The 22,816-nt window shown below is 62.3% G+C and overlaps 2 protein-coding genes across 2 annotated transcripts; both read left to right on the top strand.

The window, feature by feature from the left end:
- The first annotated feature begins 476 nt into the window (after positions 1-476).
- Positions 477-10,426, top strand: LOC113449261 (sodium/potassium-transporting ATPase subunit alpha-2). The gene is made up of 23 exons (XM_026720289.2): positions 477-680; positions 2,417-2,521; positions 2,708-2,767; positions 3,255-3,458; positions 4,421-4,534; positions 4,674-4,808; positions 4,994-5,111; positions 5,227-5,495; positions 5,805-6,003; positions 6,119-6,228; positions 6,511-6,645; positions 6,831-7,020; positions 7,137-7,312; positions 7,483-7,619; positions 7,707-7,857; positions 8,116-8,284; positions 8,367-8,521; positions 8,679-8,802; positions 8,900-9,045; positions 9,192-9,322; positions 9,585-9,686; positions 9,805-9,896; positions 10,295-10,426. The coding sequence occupies exons 1-23, from the start codon at positions 669-671 to the stop codon at positions 10,321-10,323; spliced, it is 3,063 nt and encodes a 1,020-aa protein (XP_026576074.1). The 5' UTR covers positions 477-668; the 3' UTR covers positions 10,324-10,426.
- Positions 10,427-13,880: 3,454 nt separating this feature from the next.
- CASQ1 (calsequestrin 1) lies at positions 13,881-22,203 on the top strand. The gene is given in 12 exon segments (XM_026720290.2): positions 13,881-14,196; positions 14,199-14,251; positions 15,706-15,790; positions 16,247-16,347; positions 16,890-17,001; positions 17,200-17,273; positions 17,502-17,632; positions 18,550-18,595; positions 19,826-19,880; positions 20,192-20,292; positions 20,565-20,639; positions 20,892-22,203. Coding segments are annotated over 12 exon segments (1,170 nt in total). The 5' UTR covers positions 13,881-14,009; the 3' UTR covers positions 21,042-22,203.
- Positions 22,204-22,816: the final 613 nt, after the last annotated feature.

Genomic DNA, 22,816 nt, shown 5'->3' with positions numbered 1-22,816 from the left:
CAGAACGCCTGGTTTGGACCTACGCAGGTTTCCGCGTTCTGAACTGCGTAACGGCGCAAATGGGAATCTGTGGGTCAGGGGAGGATGCCCTCTGCAGAAGTCAGGGTTGGGCCCCTCACAGGCCAGTTCAGAAGTTCTCCCTCGACCAGGATCAGGTCCTGCAGAATCCCCGGACTGGGTTCCGCCAGCATGGGGCTTCCGTGGAAGGTCAGCGTAGAAAGAGTCAGCCCAGAGTTGGCACACAGGGCAGTCAGTTTGTGATTTGTGACAGTGGGCAGTTCCCCCTCCCTCCCTCCCCAGCCCCCTCTAATACAGCAAGGGAGGGGGGCTTTTCTTTAGCTGGTAACAGGCTACTGTGCCCAGGGAGGCCTCTGCGCCAGGAGAAGGGGAGGGAGCCAAGGGCCAGCCACTCTTCCCTGCCCAGAGAGTGGGCAGAACCAACTCCCTGTTCTTGAAAACAGCCTGGTTGGGGGGAGAGGTTGGGAAAGCCTGAGAAAAGGGGGAGGGTCCGTGGGGGGAGGAGCCTTCCTCCCTTCAAGATCCCCTTTCAGCCAGTGCCTCTGTCCAGAGAGGGAGAGCGGAGCAGAGGGGAGCCAGAGCTATTTCAGGAAAGGGGGACTCCTCTGACATCCAGCTGCCCGCTTGGCCCTCTTGCTGCCCTGGGCACAATGGGCAAAGGGGTGAGTATCCTGGGCCAGGAAGGACAGGCAGCGGTGGAGGGGTTGGGCAGGCCAGGGGCACAGAGCTGGCACCCGCCTAAGAGGAAGAGCAGGGCTCCAGGCTGGGCCGGGGGGTGCAGTGGGGGGCCCGGACCGAGTGGCCCCAACGCTCCCTCCCCTGCTTTGAGAGCCTCCTGGGAATCATGCCGGCTGCTTCCAAACCTGCCTGCTGGGGCTCTCAGAGGTCACCAACGCCACTGGCAGGAAAGTCCGGCTGACCCTCACGGACAGGGCCAGGGTGGCAGAGATGCCAGCTGGAAGCATGAGTGACACCGGCTGTTGGACTCCCCTGCCAGAGCCGGCCTTGGCCTCACGTGCCCACCGGGGTCTCTGCCGGGCTCAGATGCTGAAGGTCTCCTGCCCCCTGAGCCAGAGCTTCGGCCGGTGGGACCGGGGTGGTTGAAGCCCACCCGAGAGCATCACTGAAAGGCCCCCTCCCCCTCTGCCCGTGGGCACAGCTCCCAGGGGCAGAAAGTGCAAAGGGCCACCGGGAACCCTTTCGGATACCGGGGGTGTGTGTGTGTGTGTGTGTGTGTGTGTGTGATTGTGGCATGAATGGGGTTGGATCGGAATCTCCCTCTGGATCGGGATTGGGGGGCAGCCTTTCCTTTGTCGGGGGACCACAGGCCCTGCGCAGCATTAAGGCAGCGAGGACTGGGTGGGGATCCTGGGGAGGCTCTGCATTTGAAGCATTGTGATGGGAAGATTTCGGGAGTTTTGATCTTTTGAAAACTGGATGCAGATTTTTTCCCCTCAAGCATTTTCCCGGGGGGGCCCTTTCCTGGCAGTGGGCAAAGCCCCCCAAGACCCCTGCAGGTGAAGCTGGTCTTGGCCTAAGGTAGAGAAAGGATCTTGGGTTCTAAAAGATCGCAAGGCCCACCGAGTGGAAGAGCCCCAAATCCCACATTCGGACTCATCTGGAAAAGAGGCTGGAGGACCCCCGATTGGTGCCCAGTCCTGGCCCCCACCTGGGAAGCGCTGGAGAAGGAGCAAAGCAGCTCCGGAGAAAGTTTGGGAGGTTTTTCCACCTTGGGGAGGGGATGCGGGGGGGCTCTGCTGGGACAGGAATGTCAAACAGGCTTTGCTCTGCCCCCGCCCCCCTGTGATGCTGGAATGCCCCCAAGGCTGGACGGTTTGATCAGAGCAGGGGACAAGTTCACGGCACGTCCCACCGCCTAGAAGGCCCTCCGTGCCCAGAGGCAGCTGCTGAGAGCAGGCTTGACGGGTGGACCCTGGTACCGCATCGGGGCAGGGGAGGGGAGGGCGCATGCAGCTCCCGTGTCGTTTTCAGAAGTCTGGCAGCTCTGCGGGGGGGCATCGGGTTTCAGCCTCCGGATGCAGCTCCCTCCCTTCCGGTGGGTCCTTTGGGGCAGAAATGCCAGGACGATAAGAGTCCCGTCGGGAGTTGCCAAGCAGGGCAGCTGGTTCTGTGGCAAAGAGGAGGCGGAGAGGAGGAGCGCCCAAGTGGGCCGGGTGGGCAAAGGGGCATCCAGGCCTGGCCCCTGGCACAGGCCCCGCTAGAGGTCAGGGAACGGGCACCAACGTGGGGCTTCTGAGCCCCACGGATTCAACGCCCCAGAGGTGAGCTGAGTTGCCACTCCAAGGGAGACAGGCGGGAGCCCCCCCTGGCCCCCCCCCCAGGTTCTTGTCCCTTCCTGCTCCTGGCCCACCTGCTCAACGGCATCTCCCCCACTCAGACTGGGCGAGACTCGGTGCCCCCGGGCCCCACGGCCGAGAATGGCGGCGGGAAGAAGAAGCAGAAGGAGAAAGAGCTGGACGAGCTGAAGAAGGAAGTGAACCTGGTAAGGCCGGCCCTGGGCAGCGGGCAGCTGGCGAGCAGGGGGCAGCTGGCGGGCAGCAGGGCCCCCGGCCGCCTCCATCGCTCAGGCTTCGGAGGAGACTTCTGTGGGAGGCGGAGGGTTGGGGGCGCCCCTCCGTTTGCAGGGAGAACCTCTCCGAGACTCTCTGGGGCGTCTCTCTTCCACCAGGATGACCACAGGCTCTCTCTGGACGAGATCAGCCGGAAGTACCAGGTCGATCTTTCCAAGGTGGGTCCCATCAAGCTGCCTCTCACCTCCCCACCCATTTTCATGCTCCAGGGGCTCCTTGGCAAGCCCCCTCCCCCGGACATTTGCCGTGTGCGCCAGAGCACCCTGAAGCTCGGAGGGCCTGGGTCTCCCCCCCATTAAATCCCAGGAGGAGAACCGGAAACGCCGTTTGGCTGAATCTGGGCTGCAGCCCTGTGGAGGCCTTGCCCGCCGAGCGGGGGGTCATCCTCCTCCTGCAACTGACCGGTTTATTAGAAATGTATGGAATTAACCTGCGCGAGTCCAATAGCTAGAGGCCTTATTATTTCACTGGGAGGTTTTTCATTGTGCTTCACGCGAACTCTGTAAGTTTTGTCTTGTTCCCAATGAACTGACCTCCAGCCCCCCGCCCCCGGGTGGGCTGGCTTCACCCCAACCTTTCTCTCTCTGTCCCCCCACCTTCCCGCTCCTCCCTCCGCTGCTCCTTCCCTCCTCCTGGCCACGGCAGGGCTTGACCAACACCCGGGCAGCCGAGATCCTGGCCCAGGACGGCCCCAATGCCCTGACCCCCCCGCCCACCATCCCAGAGTGGGTCAAGTTCTGCCGGCAGCTCTTCGGGGGCTTCTCCATCCTCCTGTGGATCGGAGCCATCCTCTGCTTCCTCGCCTACAGCATCCAGGCGGCCATGGAGGAGGAGCCGGCCAATGACAACGTGAGTCCCGAGCAGCCAGCCAGCGAACCGAGGAGGGAGGCTCCCTGGGCCGGGCCTTAGGGGGCTGTGAGGGGCTGCTTTAAAGCTTCTGGGGGGGCTGTTGGCTGCCCCAGCTGAACGATAGCGAGCCCATCAAACGGGCTGAATTTCCCTTTTTCACTGGACACACCTGGGGGGCAAGCAGGGAATGGGGGGGCAGCAATGGACTCCAGGCTGTACCGACTGCATGGCCCCCAAAGGCTTCCGTGCACGTGGAAACCATTCAGCCTCTCTGCAAACAACACAGCAAGAGGGGGGGTGAGACGTGGCTGTTTCTTCCCTCCCCTGCCTGGAAAGCATCTGCCAAAGAGCCAGGAGCCCTTTGGGGGCAGGTGGGGCTGTGGGAACAGGAGACCGTCCGGACCGAGAGGAAACCCAGGGGCAGCCGGAAACACAGCAGCAAAGCCCCCACCAGGACCCAGCTCAGGGGGAGGGGGGCCCAGACACGGCAGGGGCAGGACAGGCATCGGCCAGGGCCTCCCCACCACCACCCCCCGCAAGGGAGGCTTCCTTTGGCCACCAGGCGGCCCTGTGCTTTTCATCATCTTTTCCTTCTAAAAATGGCTTTTAACCGCGGCACTTTGGGGGGCAGGCGGCCAGGGTGGCAGCTCAACGAACACCACTCAGGCCGCCCCGGCAGGCTGGCCAATCCCTCCGCAGAGGCTGAGAAAGGGCAGCGGGGACCCGTTCTTCCTTGTGGGAGGGGATTTTTCTGGCTGCTTCCTGGAGCCTGTGGTTGTGCTTAGACTACAACTCCCAGCAGCCTCAGCACCTGGGCTCAGCTGAGAGGCCTGCTGGGACTTGTAGTTCAGGATGGTCTCCAGAGCACCAGTGCACCAACCGGGTTGGAGAAGCATCAGGGAAGGAGGTTTGTCCAGGGGGGTGACCGATGCCCCTGCTGTTCCCCCAAATGTTTCTTCCAGCTGTACCTGGGCGTGGTGCTGGCGGCCGTGGTCATCGTCACCGGCTGCTTCTCCTACTACCAGGAGGCCAAGAGCTCCAAAATTATGGACTCCTTCAAAAACATGGTGCCTCAGGTGAGCCGCCCTCCCTCCCCGCGCCCCGCTTTCCAGGAAGGTCTGTGCGCGAGCCAGCGCTGGAGGCTCGGGGACCCCAAGTGCCCAGCAGCAGGTGGGCAGAGGAGCCACGGCCCCCAGGATGCTCTCTCTCCCCCAGCAAGCCCTGGTGATCCGGGAAGGTGAGAAGATGCAGATCAACGCAGAAAACGTGGTGGTGGGGGATCTGGTGGAGGTGCGCGGCGGGGACCGGATTCCTGCTGACCTGAGGGTGATCTCCTCTCATGGGTGCAAGGTGAGGCTGGCCAGGAGGGACCTCCTCCCTTCCGGGGGGAGAGGCCTCGCTTGGAGAGGGACCCCAGGCCTTCGCTGGGCACAGGGCCGCAGCGGGTGTGCTGCCACTCCCGCGGGCGCCCGTGGCAGGAGGATGCTGGCCCCCGAGGCTTGGGCGGCCATTCTCTGCGCTTCTCTCCCCGGCAGGTGGACAACTCCTCCCTGACGGGCGAGTCGGAGCCTCAGACGCGCTCCCCAGAGTTCACGCACGAGAACCCCCTCGAGACGCGCAACATCTGCTTCTTCTCCACCAACTGCGTGGAAGGTGAAGGGCCGGAGGAGGCGCCCGCCCTGCCCACCCTCGGTCCAGGAGGGTTGAGGGGGGGGCAGACAGGCAGGGGCCAGTGGCAGCCCCTCACCCTCCTCTCTCCCCCTGCCAGGCACCGCACGTGGCATCGTCATCTCCACTGGGGACCGGACTGTGATGGGGCGCATCGCCTCCCTGGCATCCGGGCTGGAGGTGGGCCGCACCCCCATCGCCATGGAGATTGAGCACTTCATCCAGATCATCACCGGGGTGGCCGTCTTCCTGGGCATGTCCTTCTTCATCCTGTCCCTCATCCTGGGCTACACCTGGCTGGAGGCGGTCATCTTCCTGATTGGCATCATAGTGGCCAACGTGCCCGAGGGCCTCTTGGCCACCGTCACGGTAAGCGGCAGCAGCTGCCTGAGCATGGGGCCTCAGGAGGAGGAGGAGGAGGAGGAGGAGGGCCCATTCTCCAGAAAAGCCGCCAGGTAACGCAAAGAGGCCGGTCTGGCGAAGGGGGGAGCTAGGCTGGAGGGACCGCCAGAGGGCCAGAGCCCTTCGGCCTCCCGTCCAGCTCTGACTCCCTCCTTGCAGCCTCGGCCTTGATATCCTTCTGAAGGCAGCGCTGGGCTCCTGGGGGATCCGAGACGCCAAGCACGGCGGCCCTGGACCCTCCCCAACTGACCCCCCCTCCCCCTTCTCGGATGGCAGGTCTGCCTGACGCTGACCGCCAAGCGCATGGCGCGGAAGAACTGCCTGGTCAAGAACCTGGAGGCCGTGGAGACGCTGGGCTCCACCTCCACCATCTGCTCCGACAAGACCGGCACCCTCACCCAGAACCGCATGACGGTGGCCCACATGTGGTTCGACAATCAGATTCACGAGGCAGACACCACCGAGGACCAGAGTGGTGAGGGGGGGGGCCTCCATTCAGGATTGGACTGAGCGCAAGGATGGCAAAGAGGGTCTCTGAGCATCTGCAGAGGGTGTGCTTATTGTGACCAGGTTCAACCTCTTTTCCCCAGGGGCAACTTTTGACAAGCGCTCCCCCACCTGGACGGCTCTGGCCCGCATCGCAGGGCTGTGCAACAGGGCTGTGTTCAAGGCGGGACAGGACAAGATCCCCATTTCCAAGGTATGCCCGTCTTTCGCCACTAGAGGGCAGGCTAGTTAAAATCTCCCCATCTTGAGAAAGATCCTCTGGCCCAGACTTGGATGGAAGGCCACTGGGAGATCCCGAGAGCGGGAGGCCGGCAAAGTCCCCGAACAGGGCAGGGCAAAAGACCCGCTGAGTCTTCCCGGAGTCAGCAGCAGCCAAGCCGGAGTTGGGGGAGACTTTCCCTCCCCCGTTTTGAAGGGGGCAGGGCTGGGATGGGGGAGAGCTGGCCCGGGCAACTCTCCTTCCCCCTTTCGCCAGAAAGACACGGCCGGTGATGCCTCCGAGTCCGCCCTCCTCAAGTGCATCGAGCTCTCTTGCGGCTCCGTCCAGAAGATGCGGGACAGGAACCCCAAAGTGACCGAGATCCCCTTCAACTCCACCAACAAATACCAGGTGAGGAAATGAGCTGGGGGGTCTCAGCTGTCCCAAGGAGCCCCCAACAGCAGGGAGAACGTGGGGTGCTGCCTCCTTAAACTTCAGACCAAAGCCCAGGTCTCCCCCCCACCCTTCTGAGGCCACCGTTGGGGAGGGGGCCGGGGTGCTCCAGGCCTGCCAGGCTCTCAGCAGCTTTCCCCCAGCTCTCCATCCACGAGCCGGAAGACAAGCCGAGCGGCCACGTGCTGGTGATGAAGGGCGCCCCCGAGCGCATCCTTGACCGCTGCTCTACCATCCTCCTGCAAGGACAGGAGGTGCCCCTGGATGAGGAGATGCGCGACGCCTTCCAGAATGCCTACCTGGAGCTGGGCGGGCTGGGCGAGAGGGTGCTGGGTGAGGACTCTTCTCCCAGGGGGAGGGGGGCCCCCGGGGGGCTTGAGCGCGGAGGGGTGGGGAAGCTGGGCCACAGGTGTCCGGCCTCTCACGCGGCCTGGTCTCCCCCTCGCAAGGTTTCTGCCTGTTCTACCTGCCGGAAGACCAGTTTCCCCGCGGCTTCAAGTTTGACGCGGATGAGGTCAACTTCCCGGTCACCAACCTCTGCTTCGTGGGGCTCATGTCCATGATTGACCCCCCTCGAGCGGCCGTGCCGGATGCCGTGGGGAAGTGCCGAAGCGCTGGGATCAAGGTGAGCCGGCACAGCACGCTCCCTCGGGTGCACGCAGCCTCCACTTTCCCCATTGGGGGGGTGCTGGTGAGAGAGACCCACGTGGGCAGCAGGCGGGGCAGCCCTACGGCAGGGGAGGCGACCCTGGACCGGAGGCTCCCCTTGGAGATGCTTCAACTCTCTCCTGGCAGGTGATCATGGTGACGGGCGACCACCCCATCACAGCCAAGGCCATCGCCAAGGGCGTGGGCATCATCTCCGAGGGCAACGAGACTGTCGAAGACATTGCCATCCGGCTGAACATCCCCATCAACCAGGTCAACCCTCGGTAGGTCAGCCCCTCCGCCTACAGGCCTCCCCGTCCTTCGGGGTCCCTGCGCTGCCACCGCTCACACCGCCGGGCATCTCCACCTAGGGAGGCCAAGGCCTGCGTGGTCCATGGCTCCGATCTGAAGGACATGACGTCCGAACACCTGGACGAGATCCTGAAGAACCACACGGAGATCGTCTTTGCCCGCACGTCTCCCCAGCAGAAGCTGATCATCGTGGAGGGGTGCCAGAGGCAGGTGGGGCCGCTCAGCTCTTTGGCGGGCAGGAGGGATCTGTCAGCCCAGGCAATGCCCGGTGGCTGTGCCCACATAGGGCACTGCTTCCTCAGGTCAATAAGGACCGAGAGGTGGCCGTAGTGCTGGTCTTTTTGCCGGGCTGGGGTCTTGCCTGAAGCCAGAAATAGGGGGTTCCATGCCTCTACGTTCAGCAAACTGGCAGGAGGGCGTGGGGCATCCTCCCCCTCCATCATTGACCCCCCCTCCACGGCCCTGCAGGGGGCCATAGTGGCAGTGACGGGGGATGGGGTGAACGACTCCCCCGCCCTCAAGAAAGCAGACATCGGGATCGCTATGGGCATCTCTGGCTCGGACGTCTCCAAGCAGGCAGCGGATATGATCCTCCTGGACGACAACTTTGCCTCCATCGTGACGGGGGTGGAGGAAGGTGTGTGCCCCACAGGAGCCCAAGGGGGTGGGGTGCCTGGGAATTTCCTGCGTGGGTCCTACTCCGTGGCATCCCCCAACAGGCCGGCTGATCTTTGACAACCTGAAGAAATCCATCGCCTACACGCTCACCAGCAACATTCCCGAGATCACCCCCTTCCTCCTGTTCATCATCGCCAACATCCCGCTGCCCTTGGGCACCGTCACCATCCTGTGTATTGACCTGGGCACCGACATGGTGAGTCTGGCCTGCTTCCTTCCAGGGTTTCCAAGCGGAACTCCCAGCCTGAAGGGTTCGCCATCTCCTCCTCCTCCTCCTCCTCCTCCTCCTCCTCCTCCTCCTCCTCCTCCTCCTCCTCCTCCTCCTCCTCCTCCTCCTCCTCCTCCTCCTCTAGGTGCCCGCCATCTCCCTCGCCTACGAGGCAGCTGAAAGCGACATCATGAAAAGGCAGCCGAGGAACCCGAAGACGGACAAGCTGGTGAACCAGCGCCTCATCAGCATGGCCTACGGGCAGATTGGTGAGCCAGGCCACTTGGGCCGGGGGCACCCGTGGCCTCAAGGGGCTGCTTCGCCAAGGAGCTAAGGGAACCCCCCCGCTCCCGTGTGTCTCTCCAGGCATGATCCAGGCCCTGGGGGGCTTCTTCACCTACTTCGTCATCCTGGCCGAGAACGGCTTCCTGCCCAACACTTTGCTGGGCATCCGCCTGGAATGGGACGACCGTTCCAAGAACGACCTGGAGGACAGCTACGGCCAGGAGTGGGTGAGTCGGAAGGGCTCCGCGCTTGGCTGCTGCCTTGCTGTAGCGTAAGGGAGCTCTGCCGGCCAGAGGCAGACAAGGGGACCTTTGTGGGGGGGGTCTGCCTCTCCAGGGGTCCCCACTGGGCGGTGTGTGTTCCCTCCCGGCAGACATACGAGCAGCGGAAGGTGGTGGAGTTCACCTGCCACACGGCCTTCTTTGCCAGCATCGTGGTGGTGCAGTGGGCTGACCTGATCATCTGCAAGACGCGCCGGAACTCCGTCTTCCAGCAGGGCATGAAGTGAGCTGGGCGCCTTCCACAGATGAGGCAGGCCAGGTGGCCTTTGGGGAGCCCTCCTTCCTCCTTGGTTGGCGGGAGCCCCCGTCTGGGCCTCGAGGCCATCAGAACAGCCCTTCCCCAGAACCCGTGTCCAAAGGTAGACTGCCTCTGCCCACGGAGGCTCCTCCTCCGCCATCGTGCCCCATGAATGAGCGCCCAGAGAGGCCGCCTGCTGCCCGCAGCTCCTGCCACCCCTGAGCCCCCGTCTCTCGCTCTCTCCCAGGAACAAGATCCTGATCTTCGGCCTCCTGGAGGAAACCGCTCTGGCTGCCTTCCTGTCGTACTGCCCGGGGATGGGGGTGGCCCTCCGGATGTACCCCCTCAAGTGAGTGGGGCCGCTCCTCCTCCTCCCCCAGGCACCGGGGCTCCTCCCCTCCTGTCTCCAGCCCCTGCGCCCCACTGGCGGCCCCTCTGAGCCAGCTCTCTCTCTCTCTGTCTTGCAGGGTCACCTGGTGGTTCTGCGCCTTCCCCTACAGCCTCCTCATCTTCGTCTACGACGAGGTCCGGAAGCTGCTTCTGCGGCGCTACCCCGGGGGTGAGTGTGCCCCCCCCGGCTGCCCCCCACCTTCTCTATGCAGTGGGAGGACCGGATCGGCCCCTTTTGTGCTGGCTCCCCCGTCCAGCCCCCTCCGCTCTCCCACGGCACCTGGTCTTCCAGGTGATGCTTCCACCCTCCTTGCAGAACCATGGGCTTTGGAGTCCTGCCTTGAGAGCAGCCTGCGGGGGGTGGGGGGTGGGGCAGACTTCCCGCTTGCAGCTCTCTCCCCCCCCACCCAATCTCTCTCCCTTTCCCTCTCTCTCTCTCTCTCACACACACACAGACACCTCTCTCTCTCTCTCTCTCTCTCACACACACACACACACACACACACACACACACACGCAGAAAGAACCTCCAGCTATTGACCTCTGGCTGTTTTCTTTCCTTTCCAGGCTGGGTGGAGAAGGAGACCTACTACTAAGCCCCAGAGAAGAGCCGGGCAGCCCCTTGGATCCAGCCCCTCACGGCCTGTAGCCCAATTAGTAGCTGAAAGATGCAATAAACGCAGTCCCGCCATTCCCCTCCCCCCAAGGCTGCTTCATTCAGAAAGAACACTGGGGGTCTGGAAATGGGGGTCCAAGGAAAGAGGGCGGGGGGTGGGGGTCGACTGAATGTTCGGACCAGGGAAGTGACCGTGGAGCTGGCCGCCCCTTGGACCACCCATCTTCTTCGGCCCCCTCCTGGCCTCGGGGGGCAGGGCCTTCTCCGAGCCTTCTGTGCCTCCGGACGGAAGAGGTTTTCCTCGCTTCCTTTCAAGGACGCTGGCCTAAGACGTCAGAAAAGGAGGAGAGGCAGCTCGTCCATCATTTGGGGAGGAGGAGGGGGGGTGTTACTGCGCCGACCACTTGGGGCCCGGAGGGGCCCAATTCCCTGGATGGGCTGCTGAGGGGCCCAGCTTGAGCAAAGCAGAAGAGGCCCCTCCCCTTTGCTGACCTCCGCAGGAGGGGCTTCCCCCCCGCCCCCCGAGTGGAGCTTGTGGACAGATCCCCACCACCCCAGGTGTCCTGGGGCCCAGGTGCCTCTGGGACAGAACAGCCAGGCGGCGGGTTACAGGGAAGCTGGCGGGTCAGCAGAAAGGCCCAAAATAGCCCCGGCTGACTTCAGCCCCAGCAGCTCCTGGCACCAGTTCAGGCACAGATTAAAATAACAGCAGCTGCTGGACGGCCGGACTGGGCTAAAAATAGCTGCCAGGACATAGCTTGCCTTAAAGACAGCCGAAAGCCCAGCCTTGCACCTGGCGGGTCCCTCCTCCCCCGATCTTGAGAGGGGCAGTGCCCCAACTTGGGGGAGGGGAGTTGCTTGGGGAGGGTCCCAGACTTCCCGCAGCCTTGGGCGGTGTGATGGGAACTGGGAAGACTGGAAAGCATCGCCTCCCCATTGCATTGAGGGATGAGCCCCCACCTTCCCCTTTAGCCAGAGGAAACGGGGCGGGAGGGGCCCTGGGGCCTCTGGGGGCCCAGGGAGGAGACGCCTGGCTTGTGCGCCCAGGTGAAGGCTCCGAAAGGGAGGCCAGAGGAGGGCTGGCCTTGAGGGGCTTGGAGGGGGGGCGGGAGGGGCTCCAGGGCTGCCCAGCAAAGAGGCAGGGAATTTGGCCAGCCCCTCAACCACAGGGCTGGACGGGGAGGGAGCAGGGGGTCTCCCAGCCCCCGAGTGCTGCGGAGAGACTGGCCCGCTTTTGTCCTGCCGCTCCTGGGACCAAATGCCCCCCCACCCCTCCTTCATGGCACAAGGAGAAGGATGTGCCGCTCTGCCTGCATCCGGCTGGCCATGGGGAGCGGAGACTTCAGGTCACCTCCACGCTCCTGTCATCTTCCTGGGAACCGCGGGCGAAGGAGGCCCTAAATCACAAGGGACAGCTGCCTGTTCGTCGTGCACACAGCCAGGCCCAAGCGGAAGGGCTCACCTGCGAGGCAGGACACCTGGGACCAAGGCCAGCCGGGGCCGAGGCTCCACCCCACCTTAGGCCAAGGCAGACCCAGAGCCAGCAACCCCGTCATCCTCGAAGAGACTCGCCCTTGGCCCAAGAAATGCCAGCCGGGGGGTCACCCCATCCGTGAGCCCAGCTGAGTTCCCCAAACCTCCAGAAGGAGGCCTGCTCCTGCCCCACAGCCCCCTCCCCCTGCGGGGAAGGGCCTCTCCTGGAAGAGCTGAACCCAACATTGTGTGTGCGTGTGTGTGTGTGTGTGTGTGTGTGTGTGTGTGTGTGTGTGTGTGTGCGTGCATGCAGGACCGAAGCAGCAGCCGGATGGAGAGGGGGGGTTGCTCCCTCACCCCGGGGGAGGGGGGTTCAATGTCTGCCCAGGGTTAAAAACAAGGATGTCCGAACTGCAGGTCACTGGGAAACAGCTGCTCTTGGGGGCACGAAGGAGACATCAATTGGGGGGGGCATGGAGGGGGAAAGGATGGTCTATTCCCCCTGCCCCCTTCCAAAGAAGCTGTCTTTGCTCTTGAACCGGGGAGGCGGCTACTCCACGTGGCCTCCTTTCCTCTCCCTTGAGTTCAGTGGGGCTGGAGAGACTCAGGTGAGCTGCTGAGGCCTTTGCCCCGCTGAGCCTACCAGGGTACTCTGATGCCAACCAGGATGCCGCCCTCCAGCCTTAGCCAGGACAGCCAGGCTGGGTGGGGCACCCTGTGCCTCTGAGCCACCTGTTTGTGACACCCCCCAAAATTAGGCCAAAGCACCGAATCTGAGATGCCCCCCCCCATCGAATGTGCGTTCTCCCTGCAACCCTCAGACCAGGAGGCGCCCGGCGCCCAGCTGCGCTTTCGCCCTGGAAAGGGCCGTTTCTTTGGCACCGGCTGCTGCCCACTTCTCCGACTTAGAGGAGGTGCCTTGGGCAGAGCCGCGGAGGGCAGAGGGAGGGGCTTTCCTCCATGCTGGGCCTGTCCTGAGGGCTCTGGTGGAGAGGCCCAGCGTTGCCAGAGACACGCCCCTGTGCCCGCACTTCGGGGCCCCGGTTTCTCTCTCCGTCCAGGAGGCAAAGGGGCTGCCCAGGGCCACCCACCCCAGTTCAAGAGGCGGCAGAGCAGGCCGGGGGGGGCTTCTTTACCCAGAAGGAGACTCCCCCCTTGCTTAATGGGCGGAGTCCCACCAGCGGAGCCCTGGCAGGTGATGGGCAGAGGCTCTCCCTCCCTTCCCCACCTGGAGCCCTCCCGGGGTCAGCCTGCCTGTCGGAAGCCAAGTGGCTAGTCCTCTGGAAGGCCTGGCCCTCCCTCTGCCTGTGGTACCCGGAGCACGGTGGCCTCTGCCTGAGACGCTCCCTGCCTCCGTTGCCAATTGCCCTGCTTGGCTGGAGGCTCCCGGCCAGAGATGCCTGGGAGGGCCAAGGCGCAGAAGGAGCGACTCCCTGACCCCCCGCCCCCCCGCTCACACACACTTACCTAACTGCCCCCTGTAACTCAAGAGCTCCCAGGCATCTGGCGCCCCCCCCCCTCTCTAATTTCCCTGCCATCCGCACAAGCGGGTCTTGATTTACCTCCGAGTCATCTCCTCTTATTTTTAGCCACGCCGTCTTGCCCTGCCCCGCATGCCTCCTTCACGGCCCCACTTCCTTAATATGGCGATAAGGAGATGCCCTCCAATGCAGGCCGGGGGGGGGGGAGGGGAGAAAACTGGAGGGACCCATTGCGGGGGGGGAGGGAGCCTGGGCCCCGGCAGCAAAGGGGCCAGTGGGCAAAGGGGATCTGTGGGGGTCTTTGGGGGGGCTGGCACTCCCCATCGGGTACCCTGCTCCCGACCTTCTCCCCATTGACATATATAGACAGGAGCAAGAGGTGGCCGGCTGGGGACGGTGCCAAATATCTGTGGATAAGACGGCCCTCCAGCTCCAGAGCCCTCCCCCCCGCCCGAGGGTCTTTTATGCGCTGCCTGGAGCTTTGCTCCTCCGCCTTTGCAGCTCCTCACCCCTCCGTGCGGTGGTCACCCTCCTCGGCCAGTCCCGGGCACCTGCCTGTGTCAGCAAAGAGCCGCCGGCCCAGCCAGCCCCCTGTACCTGACCGGGAGCCACGAGAGGGAGGAAGGGAAGGCAGGAAGGCAGGGAAGCCCAGGGCAGCCGCCTCTCCCTCGCTCGTCTTGGGGAAGGACCCCCGGAGCCCCTTCGCGGCAGGATGAAGTGGCTCAGCCTGAGCTTGGCCGCCCTGCTGCTGGCCTTGGCCGGCCCCATGGCCCGTGGCGAGGAGGGGCTGGATTTCCCCGAGTACGATGGCATCGACCGGGTCATCGACGTCAACATGAAGAACTACAAGGCCGTCCTGAAGAAGTACGAGGTGCTGGCGCTGCTCTACCACGAGCCGGTGGGGAGGACAAGGCTTCGCAGAGGCAGTTTGAGCTGGAGGAGCTGATCCTGGAGGTAGGGGCCGGGGCCCATCAGGCGGTGGGAGGGGCTCTGCCGTGCTGGGGGCCCACATCAGGCCGGCCGAGGAGGCAGAGCACAGGGGCCCTGGGGGCCCTGGGGGCCGGGGGAGGGGCGAGGGATGGACTTGTCACCACTTACTGTAGCGGTCTAGCAGTCGGGACGTGGGACGGGGAAAGGGCCACTTTAGCTCCCTCCCTTAAACAGGGGTGCACAGGAGGAGGGGTCTCTAACCGGCCGGGTAGGAGGCGGCATGTTGGCCCTTCTCGCAGCCGGGGCCAGGGGCATCAAGGGAGGCGGGGGTCTGCCCCACTCCCAGAGCTCTCCCTCGCTCTTCCAGAGAGCGCTGGAGACGTGGGACGTCACCGGGCTAAATTTGGAGCCCCTGGAGGGGAGAGGCGGCCAGGCCCACTTCCTTGGGAATGTTGCGCAGGGGGAGCCAGAGCAGCCTGGGGGGGAGGAGGTGCCGTGACTGCAAGCAGGAGGGAAGACGGAACGGAGCAGGCTGCATTCAGGGACGCAGTGGGGGGCAAAGAGGAAGGAGAAAAGGGGGCCGGAAGGAGAAGGGGGCAGGTGTCCCCTCGCCGGACTGGGTCCTCAAGGCTGGGATTAACTGTGGCCCACAGTAGGACCATGTGCGTGTCAAGATGAGCGAACAAAAGGCAGGACCCTGCTGGGTCAGCCCGGAGACCCTGGCCAGGAATCCGTCCCATGGAGACGCTGGCTTTCTCCAGAGGCTCTGATGACCCGAACCCTGACTGGACCGGACCCTCCTGTCCATGGCCGGGGGTGGGGGGGTGGCGCCTGCTTCCCCATCCAAGGCCTGACCCAGAGAGGTCTTAGACGGGTGACGGGGCCGAAGCCATTCGGAGGGAAGGCCCGCCTGAGACGGCCTCCGAGAGGAAAAGGGGCTTCGGGGGCCCTCCGAGCCTGGAGGAAGCGGACCTCTTCGCGCTCGGCCTCGCAAGGCAGCCCTGGGTCTCCAGCGCTCCGTGGGGAGTCTCTCAACCCTCAACGCGGCTCAAGCAGAGCAGCCTGGCGGTTGGGTCGGGTGCCCCCCCGGAGCTGAATTCCCCCACTTGTATCCCCGACCGAGGATTCAAGGTTAAAGCTCTCGGAGGGAAAGGAGGGGGGAGCCCAGCTACCTCAGCGCTTTTGCAAAGTTTGGGAGGAACCAGGTGACCCGAAGCTGTTATTGAACAGTTGCATTTGGCTAAAACCTTCCAGACGTGCAGCATGCAGGAAGCCGGTGGCTGAGGTTGAGGTTGGGAGCCAGGGGGTGTAAAACATTGAATAAATCAATACATCTGATCGGTACAATCTGGATCCTCTCCCCAGAAATCCTTCAAGAAGTTCCCGGCCATCTTTTCATTCCCTTTCTTCTTTCTCTCTCTCTCTCTCTCTCTCTGCGTCTGCCCCGCCTGCCTGCCGCCTGGGGCTCTTTCTCCTAGTTAGCAGCCCAAGTCCTGGAAGACAAAGGGGTCGGATTTGGCCTGGTGGACGCAGAGAAGGATGCCGCGGTGGCCAAAAAATTAGGTAAGGCTTGACATCCCTTGGCTGAGCAGAAGGCTCTTCTGGGAGGCCCGTTTCCCGCTCCCCCAGGCTGCAAGCGAGTTTGGATTCGGGGCTCCAGGGAAGAAGCAGAGGGGCGTTTGGAGGCCACCAGGGGGCCGTGAAAATGGCCGGCTCTGGGCTCATTCAACGCCTGCTTCTCTCTAAGGGACTTGGGGGCTCTCTAGACACGGAGATCGTTGCACCCCAAAGCTTACAGTCTAAACGACTTCTTGGCCTCTGGGCAGAATTTAGCCCTTCCGAGCCCCACCTGCAACCAGTTGCCTGAGAAGGACCGGATGGAGAGCAAGTGGCCCTACCCTTGGTAGGCCGATCCATCCTGGCATGGGGGGCCCACTTTTGCGGAACCAGGCTGCCTTTCTCCATGCTCAGAGGTCCAAACGCGACCTCTGGGTGACCTCCCTTTGGCCTCCCCCGCAGGGCTGGTTGAGGAAGACAGCATCTACGTGTACAAGGAGGACGAAGTCATCGAATACGATGGGGAATTTTCAGCTGACACCTTGGTGGAGTTTCTCCTCGACGTAAGTAGTGACCGTCTTCTCAGCGCCCCCCGCAGCCCCTCTCCCCAGGGGAAAAGCCCCCTAATGCGGAGGATCCCAAGGAAAGCTCTTTCCCGCCCACCCTGGGCGTCAGCCTTCCTTCCAAGTCCCGCAGCTGAGGCAGCTCGGATCTTGCCCCCTTTGGTTCTGCTTCGTTGCCCTCCCCTCCTTCGCATGTTATCCAGGCCGGCGGGGAGGGGTGGCTGGGAGTAACCCCTCCCCTCCCCCCCCCCTCCCACCGTTTGCTTCTCAACTGCTGGGGGCTCATAGGGGCCAGAGCCACCCGCTTCCAGGCCCTGTCCAGGGTGCTGATGGCCACCCACTTCCAGCAGGGTTTCTCGGCCTCAGCCTCCAAGGGGTGTGGACGTCAAGTCCCAGAATGCCCCTGCCAGCCTGCTCTAAAGTCCCCCTCCCCTTAAAAAGGCCAAGGACTCTGGGCAGAAGCAGACACCCCTCCCTGTCGGTCAGCCGGGCAGACGTGGCCAGAGAGCCAAGCCAAGGCTGACCTTCACCCTTTCCTGCAGGTCCTGGAAGACCCTGTGGAGTTTATCGATGGAGAAAACGAGCTTGAAGCCTTCGAGAGGATCGACGATGTACCCAAACTCATCGGCTACTTCAAGAACGAGGACTCTGAGCGTGAGTGGAGGAGGGGAGGAGGGGGTCCCAGGAGAGACGGGGTTCAGGACACCCAGGTAGAAAAAAAATCCAACGTGGAAAGGTGGGTGAGGGGGGAAGGGAAATCTCAGGCCACCAGAAAATAGGCTACTACCAGACCCAGGGAAGGAGCTGGCCTGCCGGGGCGACCAGGGGTGACTCCTCCGCCTTCTCTTCCAGATTTCAAGGCCTTTGAAGATGCTGCTGAAGAATTCCACCCTTACATCCCTTTCTTTGCGACTTTTGACAGTAAGGTATGTGAGGGAGGGAGGGAGGGAGGGAGGGGCTAGGGTTTCCTTTTGCCCAAATGGCAAAGAGGACATCCAGCGAGACTTCAACTCCCAATACTCCCCAGCTAACAGCCAGAATTCTGGAGCCAAAGTCCATGCATTTTCAGGGAGCGCGGGGGCAGCTGTGGACACCCCCCCACCCCCACCCCGCCCCAGGAGGTCCGCCCAACTGGTCCTCCTCTGTTTTGGCAGGTGGCAAAGACGCTGTCCCTGAAGCTGAACGAGATTGACTACTACGAGCCTTTTATGGAGAAGCCGGTCACCATCCCGGACAAGCCGAATAGCGAGGAAGAGATAGTCCAGTTCATGGAAGAGCACAAGAGGTGAAGCCTCGCTGCCCGCCTGCCCTCGGGGGAGGGGCTCCCTGGCAGCAGGGGCCCTTCGGAGCAGCAGCTCACACTGTGCCTGGCGGGCTGGGGAGACCTTCCTCGGTTGCCATGGCAGCCGTCTTCCCAGCATCAACAGCAGCATCCCTTGTTCTCCTGTTCTTCCTCCTCCTCCGGCTGTCATGGAAACTGCACACATTTGGCCCCGGCGGTCGGCCGTCTCCCCTCCCCATGCCTGGTGGTGTTGGACTGGGGCTGCTGGCGATCATCAGCCCAGAAACGCCCTTCGCCATTATGAGCCTGGCAAAGACCAAGGAAGATGGCATTTCTGAGCCTGTTGCTCGGTACCCTCCCCCAATTGGGGAGCACGCCTCAAATGGGTCCCCTCCTCCTCCCGTCCCAGAGCAGGGGGTCTCCCAGCACCCACCCAAGCGATTAGGTGGGCCTCTGCCTGCTGGCCCATACGGAAAGAGGGCACCCAGGATGGCAGGACCGCCTAGCCTGACTGGTCCAGCTGCTCACAAAAATTTGGAAGAAAAGGAGGCCGGCATCCCTCCCCCCTCCTCCCCCTGGAGAGGCGGTTCCCTGGGAAAGGCCTCTTTGGCGCTGACCCGGATGGTGCCTGCCAAGAAGTTCGGCTGCTAGAAGCCAGGAAGGCCAAGGGCCAACCTGTAATTAAGGGGTTTTGTCACGATCCCCTGGGCGCCCTCTGCAGCTAGTAAATAGGGTTGGGGCTGGTTAATATTCGGGTGGGGGAGCCCTAGGAGTCCTTGGGCTGGGAACTCAAAAAACCTCCCGCTGCCCCGTTGCCAAGGAAACAGCCTCTACCTGGGGGGGCGGTCTTTACCTGCCTGGCCCGGCCTGGAAAGACCTTGCTGGCCTCGGTCGCCTCACCCTTTGCCCGTCTCTTGCAGGCCAACGCTGAGGAAGCTGCACCCAGACAGCATGTATGAGACTTGGGTACGTTCACAGATCTGAGAGAGCCCCCTCCCCACTTCTAGGCAGGCCCCCGGGGGAAGCAGGAAGGTGCCAGCAGGCCCTTCCGGAAAGGGGGCCAGTTGACAGGTGAGACCAAAGTAGCCAGAAAAGGGACGAAGCAAAACGTCCCCCACGAAAACCGCCTGGGCTGCTCGTGAAGCTGGGCTTCTCACCAGCGGCCTCTCCAGGCCACCCACCTCCACGGGGACGGCTGGTGGCGCGCTTGCCTAAAGGCCGCCTCCTTCCCATCTCAGGTGATCCCAGGCGAAAGGAGGGAGGGCGCAGCTCCCTGGCGATGTAAGGAGGGCAGGAAGCGGGCGCTGCCGCTGCAGCAGCTCTTCCCCGCAGCCGAGCTGAGCCGAGCTGGCAGGTTCTGCCTGCCCTGCTGACTTTTGCACGTGAACAGACAGGGAGAGGCCGGGGACGATGGGCTCCAGGCCCAGAGGCTTGGCCCAGGAGTCGGACACAGCGCAGAAGGGAGGGGGGTCTTCCCACCGGAGGCAAAGAAGAAGCAAGTCTGGAGGGGGGTCAGTTTGCCCAAGCCCCCACCATAGCTTCACTGTACATAGCAGAAAGAGGAACCCCAAACTCAGAGCTCTCCCTCCCCTCCCTCCCCCATATATATATCGGCTCCCCACGAATAATCAAGAAAGCGCACAAAGCCAGCGATCTGGTGAAAACAGATCCTCTGTGCTGGCCAGGTCATCAATGATAAATACGTCCCCCCCAGTTTACCTTCCTAGGTCCAAAGGCATCACCACGCCCCCTTTGAGCCCCCCAAAGACACGGCAGGTCTGCCCAGATCTCACGCAAGGGGGCAGCCGGCCGGCTTCTGTGGATGCCCAGCCAAAGCCCGACTCCAACCACCATGGCGAATTTACAAGCCCTGGGAAGTTTTGGGGGCCCTCAGCCGAGTCCCTTCCTTTGCCACAGCCCAGGCCCTGCCCAGGGAAACTGCACTGTGGGATGGAAGGGCTGCTCCTGGGGAGGGTCACCCCCTCCCCCGGACTCTTGGCCCTGGAAACATGCTGGCTCCTTTGCAGGACTCAGGCTTATTTCTGTTGATGCTGGGGGTGGCGTGGGGAGGTCCTGAGTGGCTAGAGGCTGCTTGCTTCTCCTTCCTGGGTTGGGGACTCTGCCAGTCCTAAACCGCCAAGAGAGCCATAAAGTCGCCCAGCGTCAATCTTCCTTCCTGCCTTCTTGCCTGTTTAGGAAGACGACGTGGATGGCATCCACATCGTGGCCTTCGCAGAGGAGGATGATCCTGGTAAGTCATTCTAGATTTTTTTTGGGGGGGGGGGAACCCTGCACTGAATCCCCAAGTCCTGCGTGTCCACGATTTCTCCAGCTATAAACCTGGTTTGTGCAAGAGAAGCACCTCCTGCTTCTCGACACGCAGGTCAGATTTACCTTGCACACACAACCAAGGATCCCTGCGGCCTGCGCGAGCACCTGAAGACGTTCCCTGGCTGCTGGTTCTAGCCCCACCCTGGGCTGCCCTTGGCCAGAGCTGCTCCTGCGGAAAAGGGGGACTGGGAGGAGGGGCTTAATGCCCCTGCCCGCTCTCTCTCTCCTCAGACGGTTATGAGTTCCTGGAGATCCTGAAGGAAGTCGCCCAAGACAACACAGACAACCCGGATCTCAGCATCATCTGGATCGATCCCGAGGAATTCCCGCTGGTGAAGAGCCCACCGTGTCCTTCAAAACAGAGCGGGGAGGGGGCTTTTAGGAGCCACTCTGGGAACCGCCTGGGCACCTCCCCCCCGCTGTCCTTCCCTCCTGGCCTGCAAGATCTCACGGGGGACGCAGAAAAGGGCCCAGCAGGATCCCTGGGGGGAGGGGGCTCTCTACCCCACGGTCCACCCCATTCCAGCCCCCAACCCAACCCAGGTGGCTCTCTCTCTCTCTCCTGAGGGGCTTACTCTCCCCACTTGCCTTCCTTCCTTCCCAGCTGATCCCTTACTGGGAGAAAACCTTCGACATCGACCTGTCCCGGCCTCAGATTGGTGTGGTCAACGTAACGGATGTGAGTACCGTCAAACACGTGGCTGCCCCTTGGGTGACAGAGGCTGGCCCCATGGGGCACAGCCTGGAGGTGGGCGGGGGCAGTTGCGGGCTTTCCCAACTGGGGAGTGACGGGGGCCACCAGACTGAGCCTCGAAAGGGGGCAGAGATGGTGGGCCAAGAGAGGAGAAGGCCTGGATGCTGGAGGCGGGGGGGCTTGGCCTGTCCAAGTGGACTCCCCCAGCAGCTTCCTCCTGCGCTGTGCCCCCCGCAGGCCGACAGTGTCTGGATGGACATGGATGATGAGGAAGACCTGCCCTCCGCAGAGGAGCTGGAAGACTGGATTGAGGATGTGCTGGAAGGAGAGATAAACACCGAAGATGACGATGACGACGATGACGACGATGACGCCGACGACGACTAAGGGCTGGCCCTTCCCATGTTTCGTGCAAGGCGGGTCCTGTCTGGGGGCTCCACCCACCTCACCCTCCGGCACCACCGCTGACCCCAAAGCAGCACATTCGGCCTGCACGAAACGCCCCGGCCCTAGCAGGAAACATTTTTATATTGATCTTATTTACGTCCAAGGCCCTCACCGCAGCCTGACCAGGTTCCCTCCGTGCACAGAGCCCCCCCAGGCCCCTGTCTGCCCTTGACGAGGGCGGGGGAGAACTGGCTCCTCCATCTGCCCTCCCCTTCCATTGGCCAGACGCCAGGGGAGAATGCCCCCTTTCCCGGGATGGTGCCACCACCAGCCAAGCCCTTTCCTGGTCCTAGAAAGGCTTGTTCTGTAGGTGGCGGCCATCAGCTGAGGCACTCTTAGCCCTGCTTGAAGGCCAGGGGAATTTCCCATCATGCACCCCAACCTCGAGACTTGGTCCTTGCCTTCTGCTTCAGAGCTTTCGGGGCTCCTTAATGGTCAAGGCGGCCCTTATCAGTCGAGACCTCCCTGTCTCTGGGGGCCATTGAAAGGGTGGAATCAAGTAGCTGCCATCTTTACAAATCCCCGCTGCCCTCCTGCCCTTCCCATCCAGGCCTTGGGACGAGATGGCAACAGGTCCACTTCACTCTCCTCTGGCAACAAGGTGCTCACCTTTTCAGGTAGATCAATCCGAATCGCTAGAGGGCAGCACTTTAATTTACAAAGATGTTCAGCCATGCGCAAAGAACAGAAACAGAATAAGTGATCGGCAAACTAGTTAACGTCCCTCCACAACTGTTCCCCGAGTGTCTCTTCTCCTTTTCCACACACACAGGCCCACGAAGGGGATTTCGCCGTCCTAGTTCTCAGGTATCAGGAACTGATCTTTCGCTGAACTCTTTTCCAGGAAGAGAAACTCTGAGTCATTTTGCTGAATTAGTTGAAGAAGCGAAAGATGTGCCAGCAGTAAAAATCAGAGGCAAATTAGCTTCGGAGCTTGCAGGGGGCGGGGGGCGGGGGGAGATTCAGGCTCCGTTTTCCTGCTCTCTTTAGTGAGGGGGAGCCAGCTCAGCAGGCAGTGAGGGGCGTAATGTACAATTTGTATATTTTTCAACACCTTTGTACAGATCAAACCAAAAGTGATTAAAAAAATGGAACAATAAAAGGGACTGGCGAGGTCTTTCCCTCTCCCTCTTTGCCCCTCCTTTGGCAAACAGGTTTTTGGATCAGAAAGTCTGGAATATTCTGCAATTGGGGGTGGGGATGGATAGAGAAACAGCTCCATTGCTCTGCCGTGGAAACTGTACACCCCCAAAGGGCCAATGCTCCGTATCTCCCACCCTGCCTGGGAGCCACAAGGAGTGGCCAGAGGGGTGCCAACTCCAGGGGACACGGAAAGGCCACGCAGGTCCCGTGGCTGGATGCTGATGGCTTCTGGGGGCAGCCCAAATAGGCAAGGGCCACCTATTAAAGGCTACTATCCCCCCCGGCACTGTTTGTGCTTCTTGATGATCTGTATAAATAATATATGCTAATCAAAGAGAACATGCAGCCTTCCGTCCAAGTTTGCATCTCTGGCAATGGGAAAAAACGCTCTGTCCATCCATCCTCCCTGCAGCACTTAGGAAACCCGCTGGCTCTGCCATTGTTCCAGGACTGGCCTCAGTTGCCCCTTGGAGGGATAGGGCTGCACTTGCTCCCATTTCACAGAAGGCAGAAATGAGGGAGAGAGAGAGAGAGAGAGGAGAGGAAGGGAGGGATTTGCCCTAGGGAAACAG

The sequence above is a fragment of the Pseudonaja textilis genome, chromosome 16 (assembly GCF_049901715.1).
Source record: "Pseudonaja textilis isolate UNSWEBS1 chromosome 16, rPseTex1.2, whole genome shotgun sequence".
Classification (NCBI taxonomy): Eukaryota; Metazoa; Chordata; class Lepidosauria; order Squamata; family Elapidae; genus Pseudonaja; species Pseudonaja textilis.
The sequence above is the reverse complement of the archived record's forward strand: the minus strand, read 5'-3'. Positions and strand labels throughout refer to the sequence as shown.

Excerpts from the sequence above, each read along its gene's own strand:
- LOC113449261 (XM_026720289.2), top strand. Across the intron at positions 2,522-2,707 it reads TGAAGAAGGAAGTGAACCTG|GATGACCACAGGCTCTCTCT; the intron begins GTAAGGCCGGCC and ends CTCTTCCACCAG. Across the intron at positions 9,897-10,294 it reads TCTGCGGCGCTACCCCGGGG|GCTGGGTGGAGAAGGAGACC; the intron begins GTGAGTGTGCCC and ends TTTCCTTTCCAG.